Source organism: Syngnathoides biaculeatus, chromosome 2, assembly GCF_019802595.1.
Source record: "Syngnathoides biaculeatus isolate LvHL_M chromosome 2, ASM1980259v1, whole genome shotgun sequence".
Classification (NCBI taxonomy): domain Eukaryota; kingdom Metazoa; phylum Chordata; class Actinopteri; order Syngnathiformes; family Syngnathidae; genus Syngnathoides; species Syngnathoides biaculeatus.
Window position 1 is genome coordinate 35,294,934 of NC_084641.1, and position 14,499 is coordinate 35,309,432.

The 14,499-nt window shown below is 39.6% G+C and overlaps 1 protein-coding gene across 3 annotated transcripts in view; it reads left to right on the forward strand.

The window, feature by feature from the left end:
* LOC133491519 (gamma-aminobutyric acid receptor subunit beta-3-like) overlaps positions 1–14,499 on the forward strand; it is a 53,569-nt gene that overhangs the window by 8,241 nt on the left and 30,829 nt on the right. For all 3 annotated transcript variants that reach the window (XM_061802779.1, XM_061802789.1, XM_061802770.1), the window contains exons 2-4: positions 10,792–11,012; positions 13,401–13,483; positions 13,910–14,047. In XM_061802779.1, coding sequence (XP_061658763.1) covers positions 10,792–11,012; positions 13,401–13,483; positions 13,910–14,047 — 442 coding nt within the window. The remainder of the gene's footprint in view (positions 1–10,791; positions 11,013–13,400; positions 13,484–13,909; positions 14,048–14,499) is intronic.

Here is a 14,499-nt window from a genome sequence, read left to right on the forward strand (position 1 = left end):
AATTCAAAGTTCCACTGTATACATCTAAAGTCTTAACCTCCATAAAGGGGTTTTACTGTCCTATTAAAATAATGTTTTATTCACTTTCATCTGTGGGTGCCGTAATGGCACTTACTGCACACACTGTAATCATCATATCTGTGTTGCGCAGAGGTGCTTGACCAGGTGTTATAAAAGCCTCTGATCCCATCACATGCGGCTCCTATTTTAAGACAAATTAATTCACAGACCCTCACGTCGGCAACCGGTTAGCACCGAGTTCCACTAACAGGCTGGAGAAGCGAGTCAGCCCACGGCTGGACGTGGGCAAAAGAGAGAGATTCATCATGAAGCACTGAAAAGATCTCTTTATCCAAAGGTTCATGCTGCCAGTTCAGATCCCAGGATGCAGTAAAAACAAGAACATCTTCCCAAGGAGCTTTTGAAATATTGCGATTAAAAACAACAAATCAGGAAACACCATCCATCCATTTTCTATACAGCTTATCCTCATTTGGGTTGCAGATGTTCTGGAACCTATTCCAGCTGACTTCAAGCGAGAGACGGCTTACACCCAGGACTGGTTGCCGGGCAATCACAGGGCACCAATCAGAAAACACAATAGAATTATTTGATTTGTTTGATATAAGTTTTAATTTTCATAGATAGACTGAAGGCATGTTTTTGACTGGTGTGTGCCCGATTGAAACAGCAGATTATCATCTTTTGTTTTATTTTATACTAACATTAGTCTCCTTTACCAGATGACTGGTTAGCAAAATGCTGAAAGCCCAGCCCAGCAATTATCTCCAAAATTATCATCTTTTATTTTAACCAAAAAAGAGAAAATAAGTGTTGTCATGTAAATGAAGATGAGCTCCAATGAGATGTTTAAGAAAAGAAAGGTTCTCTTTCTGCTTTAAAAATGGAAATAACCTGTCTCATTGTTTTTCTTTGCTCTGGGTTCTTAACATGTCATGAAACAATGCAAGAACTTGGCATTTAGAAGAAAAGGGATAATTGAATCGCCACCCCTTTTTTTTTCTTTTTCTTCTCCTCTCAGTAAGGGTTATTTGTACCCTTCCATAGCTGAAGACAAAGGTGATAGGAAACCACTCAGGGATTCCCCCACACTGTGTTGCATATTGTTCTGTCCTGGAATAACATGAACTGGCACCTTGGAAGTTGACTGGAGGCCTTGGGACAAACTTTACTCTGATTGTAGTTGCCCCTCCTTGCTTAGTCTATTCAACTAATCCGGCCAGTTGTGTTTGTTCAAAGTCGGCTCTTTGCAAGCAAAATTTACAGTAGCTGTAAACCTCTTGTTCGCAGTAATATATTTTGCAAATATCACCTCTCGAGTCACAGTCAATCAACACTATTGTACGCCACGGTCATGCTGCTCTTATCACAACACAGAAGTAGGAATGGTAGCATTGTGAAGGAAAAGAAATCAATTAAATATGGTCACTTCACAGCCAAAACTCTGCTGATCTGAATCCTCTCACTTGACTGTGATTATCCATGCAGCTAAATTGAATAATTGAGGCTCGTCCTCTGCACCGATCACTGTTGTTATTTGGACAGAATTGATGCCACAAATCCAGCCTCTACTCAAGAAAATCAGAGCCCAACCTACTGGGCAGGTTGCGTCTCACAAATTCATTTTGATTGTAAGCATGCAAGATTGATGACAGTCGTGTGTTTGTACAGGGTGCATGGTTGAATTCAATGATTTATGTCGAGGCATGCTTGTGCTTGCCGGACTGCCCACATGCTGTCACTCTCGAGGGACCTGGTAATGCAAACTCAATGTATGATCCTTCTCAGGGGAAAGAGGGAAAAGAAGAATGTGGGATGGCGTATGATGTGAATGATGAAGGGTAAAGATATGGCCATAATGAAGGAGGCATGGAATACAAATTATTAACACTTGGTTACAAAAAATTCTCCGTTGTCAATGTTTTACTGACTGATTTTTGGGCAATTTCGCATTGCTGAATATGAAAATGTTATCAGTTTCTGTAGTTCAGTCAGGTTTTTTTTTATGCCAAGTTGTAAAGAGCTTGCTGTAAATCGAATATTCAACAGTGATAAAAATAAATAAATTGAATGTTCCATCATTCATTAATGTTCACAATTCATCACATGAAAGTGTATTTGATGCAGGAAAGCCAAAATATCTGTACAAGTAAACAAAAACGTGGTCAATAGTTCAAATAGTTGACTTGATTGAGCAAAACCAATCTAATATCCTGATTTAGCGTCAAAATTGCTCTAAGTAAGATAAGAATCTTTGAAAATAAATTTGTTGTCGACCAGTGTAGAAAACTGATAGCATCTTCTCAACCTTGGAAGCTCCTGGTGGATTCTTATTTTCAGAACTGTTGGAACGTAGATGATAGATTGATACGGAATGTATTTCCAGGATTAATTTCATCCATAATGAGAGCACATAATAGATTTACACCAGTCCGCTGATTGGCCAAAAATTTACATTTTATGCAAATGTGGTGATCGGCTATATAATATCTTACTATGCTCAATGACATGATTGATCGGATCCGCAAATGAAATCATCTCGTTTACTCTGAGCATGTTCCACGCTGCTGTCTTGTTTGTTTGAGACATAAACCTAATTAATCTTTTTTAACGTTCTTGTATTTTGTATCTTGTGTGTGTTTTGCGTTTTGCACGGGCAGCTCACTTTTGTCATTTTCAGGACTAGCATGACTAAGAACAGTGCAGTCATGGAGGTGCCTGTTTTATTTTTCTTTTGGTTAATATCACATTTGATTTGTATATTTCTGGGATGTTTCATGCTGCTATCTTGTATGTCTGACTCTAAAAGTGCTTTCAACTTATGGAGTGAATTTGTCAATGTCAAGACTTGTACTCCAACAACACTTTTGTGTCATTTTAACAATTACAAGAACAATTTGGACTGCCAAACAGTCAATTTTACAGATATCTTCAACTGCAAAATTACTTTCCATTTCACTTGTCACAGTTAGAGTGCTAAGTAGATGCTTTGGACGTATGCCTGATTGAGTACTTAGGGCTGGAACAAAAAAAATCATTCATATATAGCGCAATACAGCAATACTGCTTTAATTAAAGAAGAGTGGGCAAAAAAATTGAGGATTCCTGTGCCAGATGATCCCTGGCAGGAGGCGTGACAAAGAAATCAACACACTAAGTGTAAATGCTCACCACTGACTGATTCAATACAAAATCATACATAGGCTACATTATCCAAGAGAGGAAAACCATAAAAATGTATCCTGACTGCTCCCCTCTTTGTCAAAAATGAAAGATGCAGCTTGGAACTACACTGCATGGTTTGACACTTTGTCCGATGTTTTTATATTCCTTTCAAATGTTATAAAAGTAAAAATTAACCCAAGTCCAACATGAATCATCTACTGTGTGTCATCTGCATAGCTAAAATACTCAAAATTAAAGTTCTGGAAAATTTGACCCTAGGGTAGCATATACAGCCTGAACAGGAGAGGTCCAAGAACTGACCCTTGAGGGATTCCAGAGGTCATTGGCATTTGCTGAGATTGAGCACTTCCTATGGTGACAAAGTAGCTCCTTTCCTACAGGTAGGACCTGAATGGTTTGAGGACCATTCCATTAAGTCCTACCCACGTTTCCAACATACCTAGCAATATATTGTGATCAAAAGCTGCACTGAGCTCCAACAAGACCAAAATTGACACCTTTCCTTAGTCAGTACTCAATCTTATATTATTTAGCATTTTGATAAGAGCAGATTCTGTACTCTGATGACTTTGGAAACTTGATTGAAATTTGTCAAAAATCCATTTAAATTAAAGAACTCGCTGAGTTGATTAAAAATAACTTTCTCCAAAATCTTGGCTATGAAAGGGAGATTTGAGATGGGTCTATAGCTTGCTAACACAGAAGCATCCAGTGCTCTATTTTTTAGGAGAGGCTTAACATCAGCCACTTTAAGAGTTTTAGGAAACTCACCAGACTTAAGTGAGGAATTGATTATTTGCTGCTAACAAATAATGAATTTGCAATAGCTTTGAAAAAGCTGCTGAACTGTTTTCGCTACAGTTTTTTGGTCAATTGTATCAAATTCTGACATAGAAATAAGAGTTTTCCCTGGGTAGGTTCAAATGTAATATCATTTTATCATTTTGCTGAGTTGTGCTAATATTTAACCTGATCGAATGGATTTTTTCATTAAAATAGGCAAACTCATTGAATTTATTAGCTGTTTCAAGTTCTGGAGGTATGTGGTTCTGGGAGCGGGGTGGAGCTTGTCAACAACGGCAAACAGTATTTGTTCTTACTGATGATTTCAGAAAATATTGCTGTCTAGCCCTGACAAACTCTTAGTTAAAATTGCAAAGACTGTTACTTTTGTGCAACTTTTGTTATTCTATATTCTGTTAATAAGACAGTAAGACAGTTTTGTGCTCCACCTAATTAGAATTTTTTGCTTTACATTATTTCCATTTTACAGTTGTGTCATGTATTTATTTATTTTAGCCATCCATCTATCATCTGAGCCGTTTATTATCACAAGAGTTGCGGGCGTGCTGGAGCCTATCCCAGCTATCTTCAGGCAGAAGGCAGGGTTCACCTTTAACTGGTTGACAGCCAATCGCAGGGCACAGAGTAACAAAGAACCATTTGCACTCACATTCACACCTGTGAGCAATTTCTCCAATTAACACGTTTTGGGGATGGGGAAGGAAACCGGAGTGCCCAGATAAAACACATGCAGACACGGGGAAAGCATGCAAACACTACACAGGCGGGGCAGGATTTGAACCCCAATCCTCGGAACTGCGAGGCGGATGCTCCAACCAGTCATTATACCATGCTGCCTTCATCCATTAAAGCATTTGTTTTCTGTATCGCTTATCCTCACTGGGGTCGTGGGCATGCTGGAGCCTGTCCCAGCTTTCGCCGGGAAAATTCCCCACAGGCGAGGCCAGCGTTCGAAGCCTGGTTCTCAGAGCTGTGAGCCAGCTGTACTAACCAATCGTGCACTATGTGTGATTGTGAATGTTTTAATACAACTCAGTAGCATTGGTCTAGGACACTTTCTCTTCATCGTCCGAGCCTTTCATTTCGTTTCATAGGCATGCAAATGTCTTTCTTTTTCTTTCTCTGTCTCAGTCATTCTAGAGAAGAAAGTATCATCATAAATTTCATGTCAACTGTAGAATGCAGAAGAAATGAATCAGTGTTGCTCATGTTGTGGAGATTAAATTCAAAAAAGCATCCATGACGTTTTCAGGCAAGACAAAAGTGTTGCGCTCGAAGATGCCAGGTGCGTAACAGGTCTGCTATAATGATCACGGCGATAATCCTGATGAAGTGTGTTTCACCATTTTTCAAATACAGCAGAAATTGTGTGATTTAGCTACGTGAATAAACAATTATCATACCACTGAACTACATACTCTATTGTAGTGTCACCAATAAAATGTCATCTGTTGTGTCAGCTATGTGATAAAGCTGGCTGAACTTTTTTTTTTTTTTTTTTTTTTTTTTTTTCAAAATTAAGATCATAGCATAAGCTTTCATCACGTAAATTTTCAGAAGTCAGTGCTTCTAAATAAATAAACCAATTCAACGAGTAATTTAATTCAAGTAGAGGACACAGGAGGAATGCATATTTTGCTCACACTACTCTATTTTGAAGGATTGTAACAGTTTTATTTTTATTATTTATTTGATTATGAATCTTTTTCATTTTCCATTAGTCCATAAAGTTCACATCTAATTGACCACCTGAACACAATCTTAGGTTTTACTTAATTGTGTTCCCTTAAGAAGCAAAGAATTACAAGGCTCTCGTCATAAAGTCCACAGCAAAGGTTGTCCAAAATAATGTTCAGTTAAATTGAGCTTGAAATACAACTTTAAAAAATTTAAGGCAATAAATTATATTAATTGCAGTTTTATTCATTTGACTTTTATAAGGTGTGAGTTATGATTGATGGAGGAAGGAAATTGTGGATAAAAAAACATCTTACCTCTCCAATCATACATGCAACTCGGTTGCCTTTTGGCAAAATTTGCCGTTTTGAAGTCAAAATGGGCCATTAACGAGAATCCCATTGATGGGATGTTTTTCCTGGGTGGGAGTGGTTATCGCTGACATCATGGGCTGTTTTGTACTCATTGAACACTGACAGCTAGATCAATTCCACACATCCACCATTGACACTGATGTAATTGTGACTATGACTTAGTGGTGGGCTAATATGCTAACTCATTGGCATAAGGTTTTGCGTCTCACAGGAGTTGACGAAACCAGAAAAAAAATCCTCTGCTTCTGTTGTTAAGAAATAACAGTTTTTAATGCCTTACAATGATCTGAATGACTATCGCTACTTTTGTTTATCAATTATGGCTTGTTTATCAACATTTTTGTGCACGAGACAAGAACTCCCACCTCTCATCATACATTTTTTGCGCCAATCCAATTTAAGTACTAGTGATTTTTAAGGTCAATTCCCCAATCAAATGACCCCCCCCCCACCTCTACAAAAAAAAAAAAAAAATCACACGACATCATACAATATGTTTTATTAGGCTTCCCAGGCATTAACAATAGACGCATTTGTTGCACTGGTCTTTTGTATTTTGGTATTGAGGTGCTAGGGGTCATGGCCCTGGTTGTGGTCTCAGCGGAACTGCGAAAGACTCATAACCTCAGAGACAAGAACTGATCCAGTAGTACATTTTTGTATTAACTAGGAAACATGGCTATAGTTATCTAATTAGTTTACGGATGTTCATGTTAAGTGTATTAAATGACAAAGTGATGTTTGGGATTATGTCATAACACAGAATGAGCTAACTACAAATTCTGAAATGGCCAATAAAAACAGAAAAATATTGTAGTTAATATTTTTCTGGGGGATGTATTTGGGATTAGCCTGAAACAGTGATTTTAGTCAATTGCAAGAAGAGGAGGATGCTATTCATGTGGTACAGGTTGAAGATGGCATAAGGTGCAGGAGAAGATGGGCCTGTGCTCAAGTTGGAGGCCAGAGTAAAATATGCAAAGAAATGAGGCAAATGAAATTCCAATCTTAAATTAAAAGATTAAGATGATAGCAGTCCAATGTGACCAACCAGATTAATCCACGTTTTCAGTACATTTTTTTATTGCCACATGTCAAACAAGTTACCAGTAGGTGCAGTAGATTCTCAGAAAACTAACAAGACCCAGCATTCATGATATACACACTCTTAAGGCTGTGTAATTGTGCAATTTGTTGAAAGGGGTTCGTTAAAACAAAATAATCATCTCCTGTTGATTTTAAAAACTCAAAACCATTTTGTACGAACTTTTTTGTATCTAGGATTTACCACTCCTTTGAATCACTAAACTAATATTGAGTAGTATGACCAGAGTTTTTTTTTATAACTGCTTCATATTTGTGTGGCATGTCAACCAACTTGTGGCACCTTTCAGCTGTTATTCCACTTCAAGATTCCTAAACAACATTCCACAATTCATTTACATTTCTTGTTTTTGGTTCAGAAAAAGCATTTTTGATGTCACCCCACAGGTTCAACATTGGACTAAGGTCCGGGGATTGTGTAGGCCACTCCATGACATTAACTTTGTTGGTTTGAACCAAGACTTTTCATGTTTAAGCGTGTTTTTGAGGTCTTTGTCTTGTTGAAAGACCCATTTCAAGTGTATGTCCTCTTCAGCATAAGGCAACATGACCTCTTCAAGTATTTTGACATATGGAAATCGATCTATGATCCCTGGTATACAATACATGGGCCCAACACCATAGTAGGAGTAACATGCCAATATCATGATGCTTCACTGTCTTCACTGTGTACTGTGGCTCAAATTCAGATGTCTCACAAATTGTCTGCGGCTCCTGGACCCAAAAAGAACAATTTTACTCTCATCAGTCCACAGAATGTTCTTCTCTTCTAGTCATGCCTTTATTTTTTTAACAGAGGGACTTTACGGAGGATTCTTGTAAATAAATTAGCTTCACACAGACATCTTCTCACTGTCACAGTACTTACAGGTAACAGTTGACTGTCTTTGATCATCCTGGAGCTTATCATTGGCTGAGCCTTTGCCATTTCGGTTATTGTGTGATCCATTTTGATGGTTATCTGCCATTTTCTGCCACACGTCTCTGGTTTTGGTTTCTATGTTAAACCTTTAGAGATCATTTTAGCTGAACACCCTATAATTTTTTGCACCTCTTTTTAAAGTTTCCCCTCTTCAACCAACCTTTTAATCAAAATATGCTTTTCTTCTTAACAATGAAGAAAATGAATGGATGGATGTATTCTTTATCGACATATTATTTACACTAAAAAAATAATCCCCCTCCCCCTTTGGTGTTTGCATCTGTCCAATATATCTTGCAAATGGAGCAATCTTATGATTTGCTGAAAACAAGTAATGACTTGACTGCACTTGCTTGAAATGTAGTGGTTCAATCCCGGATCCGCCTGTGTGGAGTTTGCATGTTCTACCCATGCCTGTGTGGACTTTCTCCGGGCACTCCGGTTTACTCCCACATCCCAACAACATGCAACATCAACTGGACACTCTAAATTGCCCCTCGGTGTGATTGTGAGTGCGGCTGTTTGTCTTGATGTGCCATGCGATTGGCTGGCAAATAGTTCAGGGTGTACCCAGCCTCCTGCCCATTGACAACTGGGATAGGCTCCAGAACTCCTGGGACCCTAGTGAGGATAAGCAGCAAAGAAAATGGATGGATGGATCACCTTAACTTGTTTGATTTTTTTTCCCCCACAGTGACTATAAACTTGCTTGTGCAAGTTCCACTTGCACATACTGTATGTGACTCATTCCCATCTCTACCACTTGCTCATTAGTGAGTCACAAGTATCAGCAGGGAACTTCCCCTCTACTTTTACCTTTTTTTAAAAAATAAAATCTGGATACGTAGAGTAAATAAAAAGTAGATAACCACATACTGTAACTGTACTGTAGGTACCACCACAGATTTGATCAAATGCAACTCATTCAGAGGTTTAGTCATCATTATTTTTCTTTGTTGGATGAACGAAATCTTAACATAGTGAGATGTGTAGGTCGATTTTTGAACACCCCCTCAGTTACCAAACACGGCTTTTAAGATGTTGTTAGCTATTAAAGATTAAGAGCCTCTGTTTGCATGTGGTCAATGCAGGTCATCTATGCGATGAAATTTATATGATATTGTACAACATTTCTATCTGATTAATATTTATTATTCTATTGTTTTTTCCGACTTTCTCCGTACACCCTCACAAAATGAAATCTGTGCTGCGTGTGCTGCCTACTATCTTCTCTGTGTATTCTGTATCGTTGCACATGAATGAAGTTCTGCTGAGGTGTCAATCGAACTATATGAATAAGTCTTAACAGTCCAGAAACAAATTCTGATGAAAATGCCATCAGCTTTGGGTAATTCCAATAAACTTTTGAGGCTTCACGCAAATTGCGTGTGTTTTGTATTTTGATGTTCTGTTTTGTAAGTGTGTGGGACTTGCACACCAGCCAGGGATAAACTAAAAGACTGAGGCCTGCGTTTATGTAATGAGTGGAGTGAATATGCCTCTTGCTTTGTTATTATGTGTCAACCTGAGAGCAGCAGCACCAGCAGGTGCAAATGTCTTGCCAGCACCAGGTTGGTGCAGCCTGATTTCATTTCAGAGCCACAGCGGGCAGAGGGGAAAGCATGGCATTGGCTCAAAAAGGAGGGAAAGGAAGTACAGATGGGGGTGGGGGTGCTGAGAAGCAAAAAGAGAATGGGGGATGTGGCTTGTGTGTTTTGTTGGGTGGTAAAGCAGTTCTCCATGTTGGCCTCCTTTTTGGTGAACGTAGCCCACTGTCATTTTTTAGTTCACTTTGACTTTGTTCAGTGTTTGTCTCTAGATACTTTATATGATTGACATTTTTTATTTTGGTTTAACTTTCATGCCTTTTCCCCAATACATTGCAACTGGGTAAACATGAGCTGTTTTAAATCTCCTGTGTTTGTTGTACACATCTGTGTTATTTGGAGTCCATTTGACCCCAGGCTTTTTTAGTTGTATAAAACATATCAAAGGTAATAGCATTTTACATTTATTCTGGTTGTTTTGGGCCTGGGAGCGCTTTACACGGCAGCAGCCGTCCATTGGTGTTTGAATGTGTGTGTGAGGAAGTGCTTGCGAGGCTTTGTAAAGCACTTTGGACACTGCGATGGTGTAGATTATGCACTTATATAAGTTCAGTCCATTTACCATTTAATGGAGGACAATGCACCTCTTGAAGAGCCTGTGTCAGATAGCACATGCTAATTATTAACCCCTGCATTGACAATACTTCAAAGATGCCAATGGTTGAAGTTTCTTTGCTCTATCTCTCACCGGCCCAATGAAGTATTCTATTTGATAAGAGCAGTGCGGGACCAGGTTATGTCAGTGCAAGACGTCTTCTGTTTTCTGTGCCTAAAAACAGATTCACAGGTAAAGCCCTAGGCTGGGAAATCAACCCTCAAAGGATGCTAAAAAAAAAAAAAAAGCGGCAGAATTGACAAAAGGCATTAGAATGTTCCCCACAGCTATGGGTTGGAATCTGAGCGTACAGTACATAGGGGGGAGCAATTGCTGAAAGACTGAAGTAGTGCAAATTAGGTCAGCACCCCACCATAAGCAGAATTTGTTAATGGCAAATGTCCTGTGCTTACAGTGTGTTGAAAATCTAACCAGCCGTGCCACTTTTACTGTGGAATCTTGCCTCAACTAACACTATGCTCTTCTTGTGTACTTTCACAGGACTACACATTGACTATGTATTTCCAACAGTACTGGAGGGACAAACGTCTCGCCTATCTTGGTATCCCACTCAACCTGACCTTGGATAATAGAGTAGCAGACCAGCTCTGGGTACCAGACACCTATTTCCTCAATGACAAAAAGTCATTTGTTCATGGGGTCACTGTCAAAAACCGCATGATCCGTCTTCATCCAGATGGAACTGTTCTTTATGGGCTCAGGTAAGGTATTTACTCCACATTGGCAGTTTTTCATATTTCATTGGAATTTCTGTCCTTGACATGAATGGTTGGTTGATCGATGCTGGCCCTTTGAAATAAAAGTGGGTCATACCAAATGACTACAATAATAATACAATAATAATCCACAGTTTGTTTCAACTGAATCTCAGGGTAAAAAAATTGTTCATGTCACAAAGTCAAGTTAATTCAGTTTGTTTTATACCCGATCATGACAATGCAGTTCCCCAATATGACACTTTGGCAGTTATTTGTTGCAGGCTACTAAACAACCAAAGGATTATGTGAGATGATCAAGTGCACCTCAACATTTACAGTAGTTTGGAAGCAATAGCAGAGAGCAGTGAGAAAGCATAGAAAACATATATAATAGCAGGCTTTGATTGCATTGACCAGTCTAAAAGATTACACTTACTGCCCCCAATGAGCCTCTTCAATGATTTGCAGTGTGTTTTGGTAATTATTTTGCATAATATAGGATGTCCCAGTCATTTTGGTTACACCATTAAAATAGTATATAAAATCTTTCTGTGAATTTCTGTGTTCACTTTCCTGCTAGCATGATGTGTTGCATCAATGAGAGCATCCCAGAAGGAGCAATTGTCTCCACTAAATTTCACAGATCAGCTTGTCATGTGTGTAGGATCATGAAAAGATACTTTCTTTCTTGAAACTTGTGCTTTTGCATTATTTTATTATTGTGTAATCAGTTAGTATTTTTCCCTTTTATGAGGACCCCTATAATCTATAGATAACACCACACTGACCAGACCTCGCTATATTGTGGACCTGATTTTTCTGTAAATCCAGCTGTGTAATGTTGTCACAGAATGGGTTTCATAGCTTCTCAAGTGAAGAAAGACAAGCAGCGGCAAACTGCCAAGCTGCCGGCTTTTAGTTTGGGTAGAGTTGGCCTTAAAATCATTGTGAATTTGCATTTTACTTTGCAGCTTAATTCCAACAGTCTCGTTATCAGTCGTTTGAGCTTGTACATCTGACAAACAACACAACACCTCATCATGACCCAAATGATGGGTATTTGCACAAAAACTCAGCCAAGTGCTTGCCTTTATCCAATTTTTAGTTTTACTTGTCAGGTTAGCACTATTTAAGGACAAGAAAGGCTTTTTGCAAATTGTTGTTCCCTCCTTACTCGCAAAAATAATTTTAAAATCTTTTTTTTTTTGGCTCCAAATTGCACATATGACATCCCATAATGTTACATCATAAGTTGTAGTTTTATTTATTTTATTGTTGGGGGACATTTCCAAATGTATTACAAATTATAAATGAAAAAAACTTTGGCATTTACAGTGTTCGGGGTTTGGAAAAGAGCACAAAGAAAAGTTCTGGTCTGACTATAAGCTGCCCGCCGTACAAACCTTGATTGCTTGGTTCTTTGTCCTCCAAATTGACTGTGACCTCTACAGACAGTGTGTGTATAATTTTAACCAAGAGTTAGTCAGGGCTAGACAGCAAGACGTTTCTGAAATCATCAGTTAGAACCTCAACAATACTCACACGCATTTTTCTGTAGTTGACAAGATAACACCCCTCCCCCCGACTGCCAAATCAGATAGCTCAAGAACTCGTCACAGCCGATAAATGCAAAGAGTTTGCCTGTTATTTTTGTGAAAACAATACTATCAAGTTAAATACAAAATGCAAAATGATACAATGATACTACATCTGAGGCCACCCATGGAAAGTTCCATTATCATGTCAGAATTTGATACTGTTCACCAAAATACTGGAGAGAAAACTGTTCAGCAGCTGAAACCATCAATGAGCTGTCTTGACAAAAAGGTTGTGTCACGACCCATCAAGATGGAGGAGGACCCAAATGCAGGACCCCGGAGACGCAGAGGCATTTTGGGAAAAGTGTTTATTTGTTGCAATGTCAGGGATCAGGCAGGTAGTCAAGTAGAGCAGCTGTAACTAGGACGTCGGTCGTAGAGAGCAGGTCCGCGGGCAGGAAGGAGTCAGTACACGGGAGATCGATCAAAGATCCAGGAGTGTCAAAGGAGTCAGGCTTACGGGGTCTCCGTCGGAGAACAGGCGGAGGTCGGTACACACGGGTTTACGATCAGAGATACGGGAGTGCAGGAACGGGGCATGAGTTGCGACGATCTGGTGAAAACCAGTCGTCCCGTGGGTCCAATATCTACCGGACTTTATCAGCCAGCATGAGGCACAGGTGTGCACCTCCTAATCTGTGCGAATGTGCAGGAACCCGCACAGCCCGAGCTGGACCGGCAGAACCACGACAGGATGCACCCGCGCTTAATTTCAAGCTTCATGGAAAAGGCTAGGTATTTATTTATTTATTTTATTCCTGTGTCATCCCCTCCCCGTGTTTTCTTTTGCCAGGATAACGACGACAGCAGCATGCATGATGGATCTCAGGAGGTATCCCCTGGATGAACAGAACTGCACTCTGGAGATAGAGAGCTGTGAGTAAAGAGACTGCAGGTTGTCCAAGCTGTCATTTTTGCTGCACAGGCTGAGTACATAAATGCAGGTAAAATATATTGCAATTTCAACTGGGACGTAAAAGGTTGTGTTCCAGGAGCAAAGAAAGTGCAATTTTCTTTCCTAAATTGGATCGAAAGCAGGTTCAAATGACTGAAATGAGTACATTTCAAGTAGATATTGCATCCACGTTTCATACACTCGGAATTATTATATTTATACTATTTCTATAAACTTTAGTGAGTTGCCAAAACACAGCCATGTTTGTGGAGGCAACTTCAAACGTGTTTTTGTTTTTCCAAATGACAGCCTAGTTAGACGATAAGCAAGACTGCAAATCTCACTCTCCAGTGATTCTTAGGCAGATGGTTACACCTTGGTGTTTTTGTGTGTCTCCTCTTGTGCAGATGGCTACACCACAGACGACATCGAGTTCTACTGGAAAGGGGGCGAGTCAGCTGTCACAGGGGTGACGCGCATCGAGCTGCCGCAGTTTTCCATTGTTGACTACAAGTTGGTTTCCAGAAATGTTGTGTTTTCCACAGGTAAATGTATGCACATATCCACAGTGCATGAATGTGTTAAGAATGTCTGAAGTTGTTTTTCTTACCTTGACGACTCCACTACTGCCTGAAAACTAATTGGCAGCCTACTTGCAGTACATGCAGCATTCATTTACACTTTTCGCACTTACTCTTCACGTGCCCCCAGATGCATTGAGGGGGCGAGTGAAAACCAACAAACATATCAATAGCAAGGACTGTTCTCTTGGCCTCCGGCTCTCTAAGCCCAATAAATTTCTCAACTAGGTTTATGTAACGAATTGTACTGTCCATCCATCTTTCCATCTTCTACTGCTTATCCGAGGTTGGGTCGTGGGGCCAGTAGCTTTAGCAGGGATGCCCAGACTTCCCTTTCCCCAGCTACTTCATCCAGCTCTTCTGGGGGGATCCTGAAGCATTCCCAGCCCTGAGTCATCCCTGGGGTCTCCCTCCAG